The sequence below is a fragment of the Corythoichthys intestinalis genome, chromosome 14 (assembly GCF_030265065.1).
Source record: "Corythoichthys intestinalis isolate RoL2023-P3 chromosome 14, ASM3026506v1, whole genome shotgun sequence".
Classification (NCBI taxonomy): Eukaryota; Metazoa; Chordata; class Actinopteri; order Syngnathiformes; family Syngnathidae; genus Corythoichthys; species Corythoichthys intestinalis.
In genome coordinates this window covers 46469772-46488377 of record NC_080408.1, presented here as the reverse complement: position 1 = coordinate 46488377, position 18606 = coordinate 46469772, and the positions used below count along the sequence as shown (strand labels likewise).

The window sequence follows — 18606 nt, the reverse complement described above, 5'->3', positions numbered from 1 at the left end:
AGTTACAGTAATTTTATATTAAAACCCCTCTTCATGTTTTCGTTTTAATGAAGTTTGTAAAATTTTCAATCAAAAGTAGAGTTAATACAATAGTAATAAGAATAAAAATATCAATAATAAGAATAGAGTGACCAAAGTCTGAGTAAGTTTTATGTGTATTTTGCATTGTTATTTTGATTGGAAATGCCAGTTCACTTTGCATTGTTGTTTAACTATGTGAGAATAGGGCCTCATTGCTACAGACTGAAGTGCTTTTTTTTTTTGTGAACATTTTTTTTTTTTTTGAGAGATAGGAATATTATTTTTGTTGTGCTTTCACTAAATTATACTTATGTTTGTTGTGAAGGAGTTGCCGAAGCTTATGCCAATAAACGGCGCGGTCCAAAGAACGCCTGTATCCACTCGCCTTTATGACATATATATCTCTGTACATATCTTACCCAAAATACAACAAGAGACACATAATTGCCACTAAAAGAAAGAATACTTACAGAAATATGTGTGGAGCACAAATATCACAATGCAACAGCATCATATTAAAAAATTAATATACCCGACCTGAACCTCACACGGTGTCTTTCAAGTAAAAATGAACTATTTCAGGTTTTCCATACTATACTACTAATCTTCAAAGGCATGTAGTCCACATTTGCTTCATGAGAAATACCCAAACATGGACACAGAAGAAGTGAGCTCAATTGAAATCTGATGCCGACCAAAACAGCAGCACTAAAGCCTACTATCTGTCGCACCGATTAACTTATTCTATGCCACTGGTTCTTAACTGGGGTTCAATCAAACCCTAGGGGCCCGGTGAGAAAGCTTCAGAGGTTCGGTGAAGGTTACGAAACACAGAGCCCTATTTTGTACGCTGACTAAATCTAGGCAAAGTGGCGTTTTAGACCAGGATAGGTACTGGTTTGCACTTAATTCACAGGCTTTATTCCAGTTCTTCCCAAGATTAGCCCTCTATCTAATGGGAGGAGAAATCAGTTTGCCCAGTGGAAGGTTGACTGGCATTTGGTATGAGGAAGTGTAACAGACCTACAGACAGCGTGAACTGTGTAGATAATTAATAATTAAAACCAAAAAAATTGCAACCTTTTACGCCATGAAAATGGTATTAGATGCAGGGATGCAACAATAAAATGAGAATGTAGACATGAAAACAAAAATAAGAAAAGTGTGAAAGGAAATGAGTTTAATTTCATTTACCAACCTGAAAATCAACAGCAAAAGGCAACATATTTGTAGTAAATTAGAAATCTGCTAGGTATGAATTTCCGAAGGGTTCGATAAATGCACTTGTGAAACTCATGGGGTTCGGTACCTTTAGCTAGTTTAAGAACCACCGTGACCAATCCATCCCAAAAATGTATTTTTACATATTTTCATGGGAATTTGTGACGTAGTTGTACTGTGAATATCAAGCTTTTACCTTGGCAAACGCCAGCAGCAAGCGACTATCAACTTAAATAAAGCTATCAAACTCAGCGACTACTTAGCTCAGATAAATTAAAGTTTGTATGATTATTCCCTTATAATAAAATGTGACAAATTCTACCATTATTAAATATTTTTAAAATGGTCTCAAATGTAAAAAAGGCCTCCTTTCTTCAAATACAGCATTTGCATTTCTTCAGTTTTGCATTTTAATAGTATTCAGTAACGCTTCAAAGTACTTTCTTTTAATAACCTAGAGGAAATAGTCATATTCCACATTGAAAAAGATTCTGAAAGCAGATATTTACAGTCTTGTGCTCAAGTTGCCAAAGGAAAAAACTCAAATTTGCAGCTGACCCCGTGAAACAAAGGAAATGGCTCACGGGGGAAAGTTTTATGGTCGGACGAGGCTAAGGTTTAGAATGTGGCCAGCGCCAACATGGTGGCATTGCGCTTTTGCTGCTGGTGTTTAGCTTTCTAACCGTCGTAAATGCGGGTCATCCCCCGACGTCGACGATAAACATGCAAGCATGCTGGTGAGATGGGTTAACAACATTGTTGAGGTGGAGGTCCACAAAAGTAATGCAATTACTTTGACGGCAAGATGCACTTATTTGCTAGCCGGCAATTTGTATGTTTTTTTTTTTTTTTTTTTCATTTTCGTTTACATTCTTTCATCTGCAATCTTCATTGTAAAAAAAACTAATGCACGACCAATGTGACACCGGTCTACTAAAAAAAAAAAAAAAAAATTCTAAATAATGAATTGCCTGACTTACTGATTGCCTAACTGATAGCTTTTTAACATTCTAAGGAACTTATAGTTAAATGACTGAGTTCACTAATTAACAGATTACAGAACACTGTGACTACTTAACTGACAAACTGCTGGAGTTCTTAATTGATTTAGAAACAAATGCATATTAAATTACTGTCAAACAGACTTTAAAAACCAGGACAATGGACAACAGGATGAACTCACTAGCTTACTGGCAACTTCAAAAGACCACTTATGAACCAGCTAGCTTCCTAAACTTAAAAAAAATCTAAATATTACATAGTATGTACCTCACAAAAAAGATAAAAGAACTAAAAACAGATTTAGTGACTTACTAAAAAGCTAATTAACTGACAGACAGATTAACAGAATAATTGACAAATTGATTGACTTTCTTAGTGACATAACATACTGACAAGTAAGTTATTTAACTCACTAGCTAATCCATAATATGATAGACTAACTGAACTGCCTAGCAGAAAGACACACTGAATAACTGATGAACGATCTAAGTGACTGACTAGCTGACCGTAACTTCCAGACTATAAACCGCAAACCAACGTAACCCTACCGCTCACTTTGAACCTTGCAATTTGTAGTTTGGTGCGTTCAATTTATGTATTTTTACAGGCTAATAAGATGCGTGTATTTTGGTGTAAAAATTCCATAATACAACGGACACCTGTGGCTTATAAATTTTCTTGTAAATTTTGGTGGGTAGAGTTTATAGTGAGGTGGTTCTTAAAGTAAAGAAAAAATGACAGTAATTAGGAATAATGACCGAACTGTCCGGCAAACTACTTGAACCGACTAAATCTCTGTGTCAAAGTGTCATGTCTTACTAATTAAACTGGATGACAGTGGACCCAACAGGCAGACTGAATGGCAATCTAAAAAAATAAAGTACTGTACGGTTTCAAATCCAAGCTTGATATATTTATATGTATATACAAGGTCGAAAACACAGACAAGGCTGAAAAAGCAGTTTCTGCTCTTGCACCACTCTTTAAAATAAACTGCTGTATTTTAAGCCAAAAGAACTGTTGAGGTTGATAGAACAATATGTCTACATGCTGCCATAGCAGTTTCATGGCGCATTAAGCCCCCGAACTATTTTTAATTTGTCGTTTTACCCTGAAGACCCCCGTTTACAGACACCGCGAAACCACTTTTGTTTCAACCCAGCCATAAAAAGTATTTATTATTTGAAATGTCTACCATTTTAGCATAGAATCATTAATTAATATATAATATTTAGTTTGAAGAAAAAAAAAAAGACATCATTTATTCACTCACATATTTTAAACTTTTAAACAAATTACGTCACAATGAAAAAAATAGTGTCTGTAAATAGATCACGGATATCTACCTCATAACTATCGCTGAATTGTAATTCTTTTGTTATTGTCGCATTTTCCCGTATATTTTAGATGATAAATAATCGATCCAAACAAAGAAAAATTGAGAAAAAAAAAACATTTAAAAGGGTAAATATTTGAAAAAGAAAATCTCGACCACTCCTTGATGTCTAACCTAACCCTTTGGCTTTTACACAGAATTTACTGAAAGTTCCCTTTACAGCAGGGGTTCTCAACCATATAATTAGATAATAAACATTTTTTTCAAAATTCAAAACTGATATATCCAAATTAGCAAGCTAATATTTTAGCGAATTTCCCTTTATCCTTTCAATTTCTTCTCATTTTGAAAGCATCAAAAAAATTTAAACCACGTTGCCCATAGGTCTGTTATACTTCTTCATACCAAGTGCGAGTCAAACTTCCACTGTGCAAACCAGTTTCTTCTTCCATCAGATTGAGGATTAGCAGTTAAAAGAAATGGAATACGCCTCTAAATTAAGGGCAAACCAGTCCAAAACCTGGTCTAAAACGCCATGTTGCCTAGATTTAGTCGGCGTACAAAATAGGGCTCTGCGTTTCTTAACCTTTACCGAACCCATTAGACTTACTCACTGAACCCTTGGAGTTCAACAGAACCCAGGTTAAGAAACATTGCTTTACAGTATGAGGTGACGCATGGCCACAGGTTCTCTTGTAATCAGTTATTTAAATGACATCAGGGTGAATTGTGTTCAACACAACAGGGCTGGAGAACTGAGTGTTACCACTTAGGACACAGCTCCAATACTAAAAAACCTACAACAGGCTTTTGTTGTGGAATGTCTAGTGTCCATAATGTAGCGGCGTACGTTGAGTCAGAACTGTGTAATCCAATGGGCAAAATGGGGGTTTGGAAAAAAAAAAAAAAAAAAAGATAAAAGGGAATGCGGTTTACAGCGAGCAGCAGCAAATGCGCTAACCAAGTGTGGCAAATGGAGAATTCCTTCCAAGACAGCGGGCAGATAGCAGTTTTTTAATGGGTACACCAAACTGTTTTTGATAAGTGTTCAGAAATCATGTAGTTTGCACTTGTGCATCTAAAAAGAAAGCATGTCCAGGAAAGAGTTGCGTCGGTCAATTATGTTGCTGGTTAGTAGGTAGCTCTTGCTAGCTCCAGCTCTTACAGGTTGTGTGTTGTTTGGTGTCATGTCAAAATAGGAAATGTGGCGATACTCCTATTTCGTCAATAATTTTGATGAATATCAATGTAATGCTTTTGAGTGTACTAGCGTTGCAACAATTAACCGATTAACTCGAGTAATTCAATTGGAAAAAAGTTTCAAATCAAATTTTGCTGCTTCGAGGATTCGTTTAATCAGAGTGACCTTGTAATGGTTTGGTTTTAAAGATTTTTTATTTTACTTTTTTATTTGTTTAAGATCTGCTAAGATGTATTCTGCAACACATTAAATGTCCATAGTCCGAATATTTGATTGTTCAAACTAACTCATTGATAGATTAAACGATTCCCTAAATAATCAAAAGCTGCAGCCCTAAAGTGTACATACAACTGAAGCTAACAAAAATCTTTCATATTACAGCAGACAAATATTTCAAATGAGGGTATTCTCAATTAGCATTCCTGAATATATGGAAATAAAACCATTTTAAAAATACTATAATGGTTTAGTTTATTGATTCACAGTGCCTTCCTAATTGTACTCATTTAATTTCACTCTTCGACATTTAAAAAATAATTGATGCCTTAATAGAACTAGGCTGACAAGTACTTAATTTTTAATCTAATGTAGTTAGATAGTTGTTAGTTTTTTGTTCGAAGAGTAAAATTGAATTTACCTACAGCCCCTGTTCCAAAGTTTCTCTTAGGTTTTTTTTTTTTTTTTCATCATTAACTCAAAAATGCTCCCGATTCGTATTAGTTTGCAACAAATACAGGATGTCTAGTGCACAGTAATCCCCGCATAGCAGTCTACAACGCAAGTTATGGGATGAGGACGCAGCACATCTAATAATTTATCAGCCCTTATGTAAAGTAAAGTATTGTACATAACAGATATCTGGCCACTTAAACATAATTAACTGTCACATATATTCGTACAGGATATTGTAACGCCATTACTCACTCCCAATTTGTTGTGCTTTTGAACTGTTTAGTTAGCAGACCAGCATCTTTCCTTCCTTATTAAGTCCACTCATCTGTCAAAATGAAATCTCCAATTTCGGTGAAAACGTCATTTGATTTCCTAGCCTTGCAAGCAAGACGGTACTTCCTGTTTCATTGATTAATCACCAACTGCCGCCTTGCAAACCTCAACTGTCCAACCACTTCCCCGGTCATCTGATCTTCAAGCCAATCTGCCGAAACAGGCTGGAGTTCGAGACATGACCACGAAGCAAATATCTGGTTGAATAACAATGTTGGAGAGCAAAGCAGTTCATGTAGATAGTTAAGAGTTTTGTCAGAAATACACTTAGGCTAGGTTCATACCGCAGGTCTTCTTAATGTACAAATCCAAATTTTCCTATTATTTCCCGACTCGAGTGAGGCATTAACAGGACGGTCTGAACAGGACTACTTACATTGAAGTGGACCATTTCAAATCCTATCTAGGTCATTTTGGTATGTGGTTAAAATCCGAACTGGGCCACATTTTTAAGGAATGTGGCTGCAGTCTGAATTGTCAAGTCTCCAAAATCGGAATTTATGCAGCAATTACGTCAGCAAAGAGCGAGAAAGGCAGTGAGGATGTCAGCAATGGAGCTGTGCATTAGCGTTAGCGCCTAGTTTAAACTCAACTTTTAGGGAGGAATAAATAAAAAGACCACTTCAAATGTCCTGGCGTGTTGTGCACGAATTTCCTCCAGTTTCTTGCAAAATCGGTCAGTGAAAAAGAAGAACACCATCAGACATAACATTTCTGAAAACTAATAAAAACTAGGACTGCGGCTATCGAATATTTTAGTAATCAAGTATTCTACTGAAAACTCCATCTATTAATCAAATAATCGAATAAAACATTTTTTTAGGTAAAGAGTAACTGGAAAAAAATAATAAAAATAAAATGAATAAAAAATATTTTAGGCAATGCATTTAAGATGTACATTGTTGAAAACAGCCAACAATTGCATCTCAGATGTGACGAGAAAAAAAAAAAATCACTGTTTTCACTCCAAAAACAATATCTTATTTTTAAAAAATCTTATTTCTTACATAAAAATGTAATTATGCTTGATAATCAGGGGTGAAAGTGGGCCAGAACGGTCAGGAACGCAGTTCCGGAGTAAGATTCAGGGCTGGAACGCTGTTCCGGTATACGATTCAGGGCCGGAATGCTGTTCTGGTACACAGTGCTTTGATTCCAAAAATATGACGGCAACTATCATAACGCTATGTAAAAAAAAAAGAAAAAAGGCTAAGCTGCCACACATGCATTTCATCTCCAAGAAGAAAATAATTTACCAACATCAGATTTACATACAGAAGTGTTAACAACAAGCATAATAAAGTTCTTGTGTAGCATAATCAATTTCCCCCGATATTTATGATTTATTTTATTCCACGGACGGCATGGAGATTTCCCCAGCTGCTGCAGTTATCCGAGTCTGACGTTGATGAGTCACGTCAATGTGCGAAAGCACGCAGCAAAACAAAACACCTGGACTCATTTATCCATTCAATTGGCTGACATACTGACATGATCAGCAGAGATAGTTAGCTCTGATTGGTTCAAATGTCCATGTTTTCTGGAACAGCAAAAAGAAAAAAAAGTGTTGAATTGATGCGACAAAAAAGGACAATGCAACAGAAAATGGATCAAATCTTTAAGATCAAGGAAAGAGTTGAGGATTCTTATTTATCATATTTAGTTTTATTTGCTCTGATGGGGAGGTTCAGAACATCTTAGCAGTCAATGTGCACTTTGGACTTACAGTGCCTTGCAAAAGTATTCGGCCCCCTTGAATCTTGTAACCTTTCGCCACATTTCAGGCTTCAAACATAAAGATATGAAATTTAATTTTTTTGTCAAGAATCAACAACAAGTGGGACACAATCGTGAAGTGGAACAACATTTATTGGATAATTTAAACTTTTTTAACAAATAAAAAACTGAAAAGTGGGGCGTGCAATATTATTCGGCCCCTTTACTTTCAGTGCAGCAAACTCACTCCAGAAGTTCAGTGAGGATCTCTGAATGATCCAATGTTGTCCTAAATGACCGATGAACCAAGGAACACACCAGGCAGGTCCGAGATACTGTTGTGGAGAAGTTTAAAGCCGGATTTGGATACAAAAAGATTTCCCAAGCTTTAAACATCTCAAGGAGCACTGTGCAAGCCATCATATTGAAATGGAAGGAGCATCAGACCACTGCAAATCTACCAAGACCCGGCCGTCCTTCCAAACTTTCTTCTCAAACAAGGAGAAAACTGATCATGGATTCAGCCAAGAGGCCCATGATCACTCTGGATGAACTGCAGAGATCTACAGCTGAGGTGGGAGAGTCTGTCCATAGGACAACAATCAGTCGTACACTGCACAAATCTGGCCTTTATGGAAGAGTGGCAAGAAGAAAGCCATTTCTCAAAGATATCCATAAAAAGTCTCGTTTAAAGTTTGCCACAAGCCACCTGGGAGACACACCAAACATGTGGAAGAAGGTGCTCTGGTCAGATGAAACCAAAATTGAACTTTTTGGCCACAATGCAAAACGATATGTTTGGCGTAAAAGCAACACAGCTCATCACCCTGAACACACCATCCCCACTGTCAAACATGGTGGTGGCAGCATCATGGTTTGGGCCTGCTTTTCTTCAGCAGGGACAGGGAAGAGCTCCAGCATTGAAGGTTGTGCTGTAGTGTCGTGCAAGAGCTGTCTTACAGTGAATACATGAAACAGTGTTCGCCTTGGGGTCCACTTTGAAATGCTCCCACACTTTTGACATTTTCTGCTTTTTCTCGGTGCCTTTCTGTTCGCTTTTGTCAGGGTCTTCGTCGTTGAAATCAAATATATCCGCCGCTAGGCATGTGCCGGTTACCGGTTTCAAGGTTTACTGTAGTATGAAAACACCACGGTTTCAAAACCAATAAAATTTTCCGTCGTACGCTAATAGCTATTATACATTTCCCAAAAATACAGCCAGAAGTGTCTTGGAGCAGCAGCACTCACCCCTCCCTCTCCGGTTGTTACTGTGTGTGTGTCAGTGACGCTATTCTGCTATACAGCCAACGAACCAAAAAAAAAAAAACACTCCAAACACAAGGCGTACTTTTTTTGAATTTATGGACGTCTCAAATCATGGTAGATGAAATAAACAAAACGTATACATTTAAAACGTTGTACAATAGTATTTTTACACGTGTGAGTAGCTTCCTTAGCACAAACACAGTAGAATGTGTGGAAGTCATATCTATGAACACCATGAAAAAGTTTGCCAAAAACAAAACACACATTTTGCTTTGAAATTCAAAATACAAACTAACTACAAAACTTACAAAGACGAATGTTAGCCTCGTCTTAGCTGCGAGAGCAACTTCGTCGAGGTTATAAATCTCACGGCCACTGAGAAACAAGCTTGAATGAAGGAAAAGGGATAGCATCAAAGATCGCTAATTGCGACAGATGATCTTGCTCTAAGCACAAATGCACGTTCGGTGGACAGGGTCAGGTCTCACTCCCAATGTTTTCAGTTGAAACCTTTACACAACAATATTTACATTTTAACTTATACATTTCTAACTTAATAACTTATGAATTATTTATGTCTTTTAAACACAAAGGCATGACATGTAGACTAGAGTTGACACAGTGGCTGAAAATGGCGAAACTTCACTTGAGCTTTTTACCCCCTCAAAAAAAAAAAAGTCATACAGTAGATATATTTTAATTTTATTTAGAAGTCTTCTCACTTTTTTTTAGAAATTATTTTCATTCTTGCTCTAATCTTGAGCAACCTGAGCTGTGGCTGTGGGTAGTCTGTAAGTTCTATTGATTTTAATTGTATTTAAAATATTGTTATTTTTTTGTTTATTTATTTTAACATGATATGCATATTCAAATTTGCAAATATGTTCTGAAAAAAACATTTTTTTTTTTTAAATCACAAAAAGTTTTTTTCATCCATACATCTCAAAATAACACATTTTGGAGCTATAATTGCAATACCGTGATACCGTGAAACCGCTGTATTTTTCCTCGAGGTTATCGCACCGTCAAAATCTCATATCGGCACATGCCTATCCGCCGCCTCCCGTCTTCCTGTACCCATGTGACGTCAGCGCGTTGTGCCACATTAAAAGTAGTCCGGGCAAAACGTAATGCTTCGAGCTAGCAAAATTAAACGATTCCTTGAAGCGGAGAAAATTCCTCAATCAACTTTTAAAATCGAGTTACTCAAATTATTCAAGTTATCATTTAAGCACTAATAAAAACAATGCTTTGAACCCTAAAGTGCAAAACGACTGAACTCCATCATGGAAGCAAGGCCATCAAAAAGGTTTGAGGACAAAAAGAACTGTCTTAGAAAATAATTGGAACACATTCACGAATTATACTCAATTATATTTTGTCCTAAAATTGGCTATGCATAAAATTTAGGGCTATCCTTTAAAGCCCACAATGCTGCTTCAGATAACAAAGACAAAAACAGGAGGGAGGGAAACAGTTACATTAGAACCCCAACTATCGTTTGCTTCAGCTCTTAGCTCATCTGCAGCACCATTTTGCTACGCCGCACTTCCGGCACCAAAATAATAGAGCGGTTGTGGAGGGGGCTTTTTGCCACGTGACCTCATGTACACAACAGTGAAAGCGAAAAGCCAAGCGAGCCCCGTACCTGTGAGTAGTCAAAGTCGGAGAGAGGTGCTATGCTCTTGATGTATTCGATCCTGAATTGGTCCTCAGGGTTGGCTAGCGGGACAGGGGGTATTAAAGTGCTCATCGCTGACACTATCGTCTGTACAGAGAGAAAGAGAGGGGAAAAAATGCTTATTATTCAAGCAGGAAAAGTTACATCGGCTTTTTTGATACAGGATTATTTAATGTTGAAGCAGTAACGAAGCGGAATGACTGTTTTATAGTCGCAAAGCTAGCAGATGTTCAATGAAAATTGTATTTCTTGAACAGTATGAGAATTATGAAACTCAATTTCTCCCAAAAAGCATCTACGGTATTTTTAATTGTTTCAGTGTCCCAAAGACGTATTTTACGTCTTTTACATTTTTTTTTCACAAGAGACATCTTTAGGTTCTGATTCAACTTAGCTCCAAAGCACAATGCTGAAAATCCACTTTAAAGCAATAAAACTGGCCACTGGAGGGCAGTAGCGCATTTGGTAAGTCCCCCAACCCGACGCAATGGAACGAACGGCCGGGCCGCAGGGCTGGGCCGCACGGCCGAGGTGCCAGCAGAAGACGACCGAATGGACGTCAAAGATGCCAGGAGGCGGACGACCGAGCAGAACAACCGGGAGGGTGCCAGGCGTTGGACGACCGAGCAGAACGACAGGGACCACCAGTGCAGTTGATGATGCCATGTCTGTGCTGCTCGCTGAGCAGAGCCCGCGCCTCCGTGCTCGGCCGTTCGCGTCCCCCGCACCCTCCAGTGTCCCGCGACTCAGCCGGAAACGCTGAGAAAAAAAAATCCATCTTTATGAGACAGGCGGCGATGAGGGAAAAGTTTACCCCGGCTGTCGCGCCCACAACAGCGTCATCTCTCAGTTAAGTTATGTGTAGATAAATTGTTACTTTTCTATCAAAAGCTCTATTTGTCTTGTTGTTTGTTATTTTGTAAAAGGAAAACATTATTCAGATGTTCGGGATTTAACTAAAGCAAAAAATAGCTGTGTTAAAGTCAATGTTTGGTAATGTATGCGTTTACAGAAAGCTCAATTTCTGTTTTTTTCATCAGAAATTTGAAAATTGCTCAAACTAAGCCATTTTCTAATGCTGATTTCTAAAGAATGGAAAAAGATATGAACTTTTTTTTCCTGCTGAAAGAAGAGAGTCTAATCTTTCTTTTGGTGGGTTCCATGTTTATATAGCAATAGAACAGAATTTTCTGTGGGCCTTGCAAAATCAGTCAAAATCCAGTAAAACGGCCGGGAGCAAAGGGGGTTGCACCGGTGAAAATGGCTGGGTGTGAATGAGTTAAACATTAAATCTTCTGACAAATACATAGCTGAGAAAGTTCTAAGTTATTTTATTTCATTATTTTCCGATTAATGCCCTTTGCCTTGGCATTGGTTCTGCAACCCTGGAGGCTAGAGGAATTTAGTTTGAAAGGTGTCGATTCAGAAACCTTATGGGCAGGGGCATATCCACAAGGGGTGTAACAATTAGTCGTGGATCATTCCGATATTAATTAGTTAAGAAGAATTAAATGTAATTCTATCTAAATGCAAAATGATGATAATTTTAATACACTGTTTTGTTAAAAAAAAAAAAAAGTTTTCTTTACGTATTTTTTTTTCTTTACGCAAACTGAAACTGACTGTGTTAAATGTGAGCTGTATTAAAGAGTCAACAATGTATTATACCACCGTAAAATATTTGCCAATCCTCAAAACGTTTCTGCCCCCTTCTCACCAACCCATAAATATTTTTCTACATCCGGCCCTGGCCATTGGAGGGTGAGCTCCTGGCGGCAGTGAGCACTGGCGTCATCATAGCATTCAGTTCGGTGGACGTAGACACACGTCACAGCCCAAGTAATCTAGATATAAATGCGCTTTCTTGGAAGTTTGGGATACTCGAAAAATGGATCTCACACTTCCAATCGCTGAACTAAATGAGATCTCGACATACCTATGTGTGGAACTGTAGTTCACTACAACAACAAAAAAACATTTCATTCTCGCCGAAACTAGTAAAGCTCTTTACAAAGCTATTACAATCTCTCGTGCTCCTTGAAATAAGACTCGGTGTTTTTTTGTGCAACAAAAAGAATCGAGCGAGAGCCAGGCGAATGTGCCGATTTCTAGCGGCGACGAAGCCGAGCGAAGTCTCTGCCGGCCGGATTAAACAACAACTGGCAGAGGGGGTGTGGAAGTAGCGGAAAAAATGTGACAAAAAGAGAAAGTGGTCATGCCATATACAAGTATTGTATTAAACCATAGCAAATGCAAATGTATGCATCAAATACTATTCATATACCGTTTGCTTGATTAAACTCCAAACTACTTACGCACGGGCTCAAATGCACTGTACTTGATGTTGATGCGGGACATCAATGGAAAGCAATTTCAGTACAAACATTGTGGCAGCAATGAAGCAAATTTATTTTATTCTCCTTTATTTAATCATTTATATATTTCCTAAAATACTTCCAAACCGCGGCCATGTTTGCGGTGAGCCAGTAGTGTTGCTTCTCGCCGTGTTTTGATTTAATCATCAAGAGGACTACGGCTCGTCATACTTTTCCGTGTTAAACTTTCGGTCTCTTAACCCAAAAGTCCATTTTAGCCCTTTTTTTGCGCCACATTTTCGGTCACATCTCTACTTTATTTCATCCACTTCAGTATTTTTTTAAAGTGCAGTTCGGTTTGATTTCATCTTAAACTACAAAGTTTTCATTTTTAACAATCGATCAAGGATCCGGACCAGTGCCAGTCCGTGGCGCATTTGCTGCAGCGAAATAAAAATTTGTTAACGACCGAAACGACTGGCCCGTGACTAATCCAAGTAGAAATTTGTCTACGTCACCCGCTAGTGGTTGGCCGCCATTACTGGGGTGTTTGCACACCTATAGCAGCCCAACGTCAGTCAATGTAAACAGTAACGTTAGCTGTTCTTGGTTGTGTACTGCGGGCGGCACACTTCAGCAATGGTGGACGGGGTACTTCCGGTCATTTTGAAGAGGTGAAACTCCTGAACTTTTTCTCCCATCGAAGAAAACGAAATCGCTGGTATGGGAATACTTCGGCTACAGAAATGTTACAGACGGCCGATGCTTGGAGGAGGGCCAACCGACATGTAAAACATGTTTGCGGAGGGTGGCTGCCGAGGAGGCAATGCTTCCAATATGATTTCACATTTGTACAGAATTAAACGTTAGTAAACACTGTCATGAATGTTTCCCACCAGTTACGAGAGTTAACTCCAGCATGTTTAGTGTGTCTAGCAGTGGTTAAACATATGGTGTTTTTTTCTCTGGCAACTTTGTGTTGCGATAGGGAGTGCCTGTATAATGTAAACATGATATGAATCATACAAATGTGCTTTTTATGGAAAATTAAAATTCAATTATTATTATTATTATTTCTGATGGTAATAATGTTGAGCTTTGTCATTTTATTTTGAATATTTTGTTGTTTTTTTATTTCAACGTTATATTTGTGTTCCAATTTGTTCATATGTCTCGAAAAATAAAAATCCTGTTCAATAGGGGTTTTTTTTCTTTTTAAAACCCAGATATCTCAAAGTAACACATTTTAGAGCTGTAATTGCAATACCGTGATATCGTGAAACCGATATATTTCTGTTTAATGTTATCATACAGTCAGAATATCATTCCGGCACATGCCTACTGCCTTCCAACTGCTGCCTGTTGTGATGTCTCCTGGGAAAATTGGCACTCGTTTCTCAACCGTTTGGTTACAACTCAGACCAAAATATTATAAAAATGTTATGAGATTGTTCCCATCTTTCGTTACATAGATAAGGTAGCTCTCTTCCCAGCTATCACGCAATCGCTGTAGAATGGATCCCCAGTTTATGTCGTGACATAACCAAAATTGTCAGGACACTGCATCGTTTGTTAACTAAGCTATCACAATAAGTCCTAATGACTGTAAATATTTCTGCATCTTTTTTATCGTAAACTGACTGCGTGTCGACTCACCACTATGGCATCCTTGACATTTTTCCGGATGTCTTGGATTTTCTGTTTCTTTTCCCTGAATGTGAAGGCAAGAGAGAGCATAGGTTAGGCTAGCAAGCCACAAAAGATTGGTCATCAAAATATTTTGGAGGCAGTTGAAAGCGTGTAAGTGACAGTGAATGAGATGTAGAATTTTAAGAGAAAACAAGTACTTAAAGTAAAAAAAAAAAAAAAAAAAAACGCACAAACGGCATTGGCTTCTCTCCTTTGTGCATCATTTTCAGTCAAAAATGACAGCTTCTTTTAAAAAAATAGCTTAGAATGGGAATAGGACTTAACACTGGACACAAACTGGTTTTTCAATGATAAATTATGAGAACTAAAATGCATGGGACAGCCCGAGCAGATGTCCATTGTGCATCATGTTCAGGCTGTGTGTATCAGCGAAATAACCATCATAAAAAAACAAGAAAAACTAGTTCATTGTGGAATTATTTGCAATTTGAAAGTTGACCAGTCCCTTTTTTAAAAATGACAATGACAAAATAGCCTAGCACAACATCGGTCGTTCTACTTACCGCATTTTTCAGTTATCAATATCAGCATAATGACAAAAACTATAAAACTAGTCAAATAAAATCCTTATTGAAAAAGCTTGAGTAGAAATGATTGACTAGTAACGCTTTCTGTACCATTGTCGATGACAGACATCCAATCATATGGCTCTGCTGTCAATTTGAATTGTCACTAGTAGACATCCAATTTACCCTAATTTTTGGACTATAAGCCACATCGAACTAGAAGCCGCAACTGTCCTCACTGTATTATGGGATATTTACACCAAAATATATTAACCGTTAACACTTTATTTGACAGAGGCGTCATAAGAATGTCATAAGACAGTCATAATTATGACATGACACTGTCATTAGCAGTAATAAATGCTTCCGACTGATGTCAATTAGTGTCATCTGGCAAATTATCTCACTTTTGAATGGGATGTAAAGGATCTGAGCAGGACATAAATGGTGATGGTGACAAAATTTGCCGGATGACACTTAATGACGTCGGCATTAAGCATTCATTAATACCCATGACGGTGTCATGTCATAATTATAACAGTCTTATGTAGGGTTGGGCATCGTTTGAAATTGAATGATTCCGGTTCCGATTTCAATTCCACATTTCGATTCCGGTTCCGAACGATTCCGATTCTTTTAAGAGGCAGGGTAGAAAAAAAAAAGGCGGGTCAAAAAAATTTGCATAGTTTATATTAAAGTCTTATCTTCTCGATTATTTTTTTTAAATTATATATTATATATTATAATTTAAACTTCTCACACGGCTAATTTTAACTTGTATAAAATATCAGTCTTTGAACTTGAGCAATTTTTTTCCGCTCGGCGGTCAGCACATCGAAAAATGGAATCGAAATTTTAAAATTTGAACGATTCCGGGAGCATTGGATTGATAGAACAGATTCCCATCGATGCTCGATGCCCAACCCTAGTCTTATGACAGTTCCATGACACAGCAGTCAAATAAAGTGTTACCTTATAACCCAATTAAATCAACAAATAAGCCGCACTGAACTACAAAAACTTGGATTCAAAATGAGGGGAAAAAGTAGCAGCTTACAGTCCAAAAATTACGGTATTTGAACATCTATCGCAGCTAATGAGTTATCAAAAAAGGTGTCTGCTAAATGATGAAGAAGATGTTAAATCTATCTTTATCAGTCAGTTAAAAGGTAACATGTATAGTACATTTCGAGTGACTGATCATATTTTGGATCACAATCAACTTCCTGGTCTGCGCTAATTATCAATAGTTTAGGGATCCGATGGCTGTAAGGTCCTCACATCCTCTGCCTGACAGGGTTTACATGGGCCCGAGTTCCAAACCGAGTGCTGGCCCGATCAATGGTGCGCGCCCGGCCCTCGCAGCGAAAACAAATCATCGATAGGCACCCCCTGCTCCCTCCCTCATCGATGGCAACCTTTCACCCCCCTCGCCCGTGAAATAGGAAGCAGTAAATTTGACATGTGCGTGACACGGCCGTGCTGATCCTCACATATGTGTGGCGCCATGCTTGGAAAGGGAGGGCAAGAGAGGCAAGAGAAATGCAGAGAGAGAGAGCAGAGGAGGGGAGGGGATGGATGGATGGGATGTAACTGGGCCCAACAGGCGCTGCAGTGCCTGGGGAAGGAAGAACCGCTGGGCTGGCACTTCGCATGGTGTGGCCTCCTCAGACTGGTGGGTGATGATGGGTCATGAAAAGCAGCCTCCTCCCTCCCACCATCCATCCATCCATCTATATTCAGCACATCTAGCACGCCAGCTAATGTGGCCATTGAACACTCACTCTGCGTTGAAGCCGTTGACGTGGAGAATCCTCATCTGCTTCACTATGGTGCTCTTTCCAGACTCCCCAGCACCTTTAAAACACATAAATACACATTTGAGAGGGGTGACATTTTGAGAGGCAGCTTTACATCAATACCCCCCCCCCCTCATCCCACCTCAACGCCCCCCACCCTATGACATGCTAGCAAGGCGCTGGTGTGACAGACGTGTTGGCTAATAAACGAGTAGCAAAATGGGGGTAGCGGGGGTTTACTAGCTCACATTTCTTCATCCCTGACGAGTCTTACCGAGTAATAAGAGTCTGTGTGTAGCTTTGTACGTTTGTCGCTCCTTCTGCAACTGTTTCTCGATCTTTTTATTGGCTTCTCGCTGAGCCTTCTCGTCGATGCGTTGGTCTTCAGTCTTGCTGTTGCCCAAACAACCCATCTTCCGTCGCCCCCGAAAAAAAGCCCTTCCTTCGCCGACAAAGAGGAAATAGAACGCCCGGGATGTGGTTTTAAAATGGTGACGGAATGGGTCGAGTGTCCGTTAAAAATAATAATAATTAAAAAATAAAAAAATAAAAAGGAATCTCTCGAGAGGCTTCTCGGGAAGGGAGGAATCCGTCCCCCGTTACGATTCCGCTTTTAGCCGCAGCCGAGCGTCATCCAATCCGCCTGGTAGTTGACGAAGCAGCCGAGAGAAAGAAGGGAGGGGGGTAAGGTGTGATTTTAGGGGGGGAAAAAAACTAAAAATAAATAAAAAGAGAGAGGGGAGGCCTTTGTGATGTCCGTTAATGTAGCCAAACGTTGCTATCTCCGGCCCCTCTCTCGCTCTCGCTCCCTCCGCTATCTATCAAGATTTGTGTCTCCTCAACTCAGCACTGCCTCTCGCTGTGGCACCAGGAAGTAGCCGTGGCCCGTGGAGGTAGCAAGCAAACAAATGCGCGCTAAAGCGTTATATTAACGAGCCTGCAGCATCCAGGCGCTTTCAAAACCTTCTTGTCCGAAGCGACGGGAGCCATTCCCCGATTTAGCCCCACACTGTGCTGCTGTCACACTAGTCGGCGGAGGGGTGGAAACCTGCACTCCTCTAACCGCCACTGCCTGACAAGAGGGGATGGGTCTATAGCTCGGCGGCCTTGACCTGAACTAGCAAACTAGCTTCAGTGCCGGGATTTACCACCCTTCCGCTGCGTTAGAAAACACATCGCGGTGGTCCTTAATGCCTCTCGCGTCCCCGTAAAACGAACGGCAAGCGATGGGGTGCATTACGAAAATGCTGAAAATACCGCGGTCCTTGAACGCCTCTCACTTTTTCCTCTCCAGAACGTTACGCCCGCCCTGTTGGGCTTGAAAACTACAATCATGGCGGCTGGTGGGGACGAGGACAAAAACGAATTAGAGCAAAATATTCTAAAATAGCAACATTAAAACATGAACTGAAATACATTTGATTTTTTTAAAAATAAATTCTACATAAATCATATTTGATTAAATTAACTTAAAAAAAAGACAAATGTGGTCGTCTGTCATGGGAAAAAATAAGAGGACATTTTAACATGAATAAATCACAGGCTACATTGTTATTTTACGATATTATCATGAAAAATAAGGTGAATGGGGGGCACACACGCAAAGTTCCGCTCCGTCCGAACCCTTTTCAGCCAATTAACTAGGGCGACACTATTCCACACTACCCTCAAGTGACAGAATGTGGTAATACACACAGTTCCTATGGGGTTATATCAAGGCCAAAAGTATTGTAATCTGAAAAAAAAAAACGATTGAAAAAAAAATCAAATTCAATGTTTAACTTCTATTCTTGAATCTTTCAAAAGTGAAAAAAAAATTTTTTTTGA

General features: G+C 39.0%; 1 protein-coding gene across 2 annotated transcripts in view; it reads right to left on the bottom strand.

The window, feature by feature from the left end:
* LOC130930445 (guanine nucleotide-binding protein G(olf) subunit alpha) overlaps positions 1 to 18606 on the bottom strand; it is a 155703-nt gene that overhangs the window by 97115 nt on the left and 39982 nt on the right. Inside the window, exons 1-4 of one of the 2 annotated variants that reach the window (XM_057858411.1) lie at positions 17054 to 18166; positions 16765 to 16837; positions 14421 to 14475; positions 10417 to 10536 (exon numbers count right to left, since the gene is read on the bottom strand). In XM_057858411.1, the coding sequence (XP_057714394.1) occupies positions 10417 to 10536; positions 14421 to 14475; positions 16765 to 16837; positions 17054 to 17192 (387 nt within the window). In that variant the 5' untranslated portion in view covers positions 17193 to 18166. Of the gene's footprint in view, positions 1 to 10416; positions 10537 to 14420; positions 14476 to 16764; positions 16838 to 17053; positions 18167 to 18606 lie in introns of those variants that run through there. The other variant, XM_057858410.1, reaches the window with a different exon arrangement.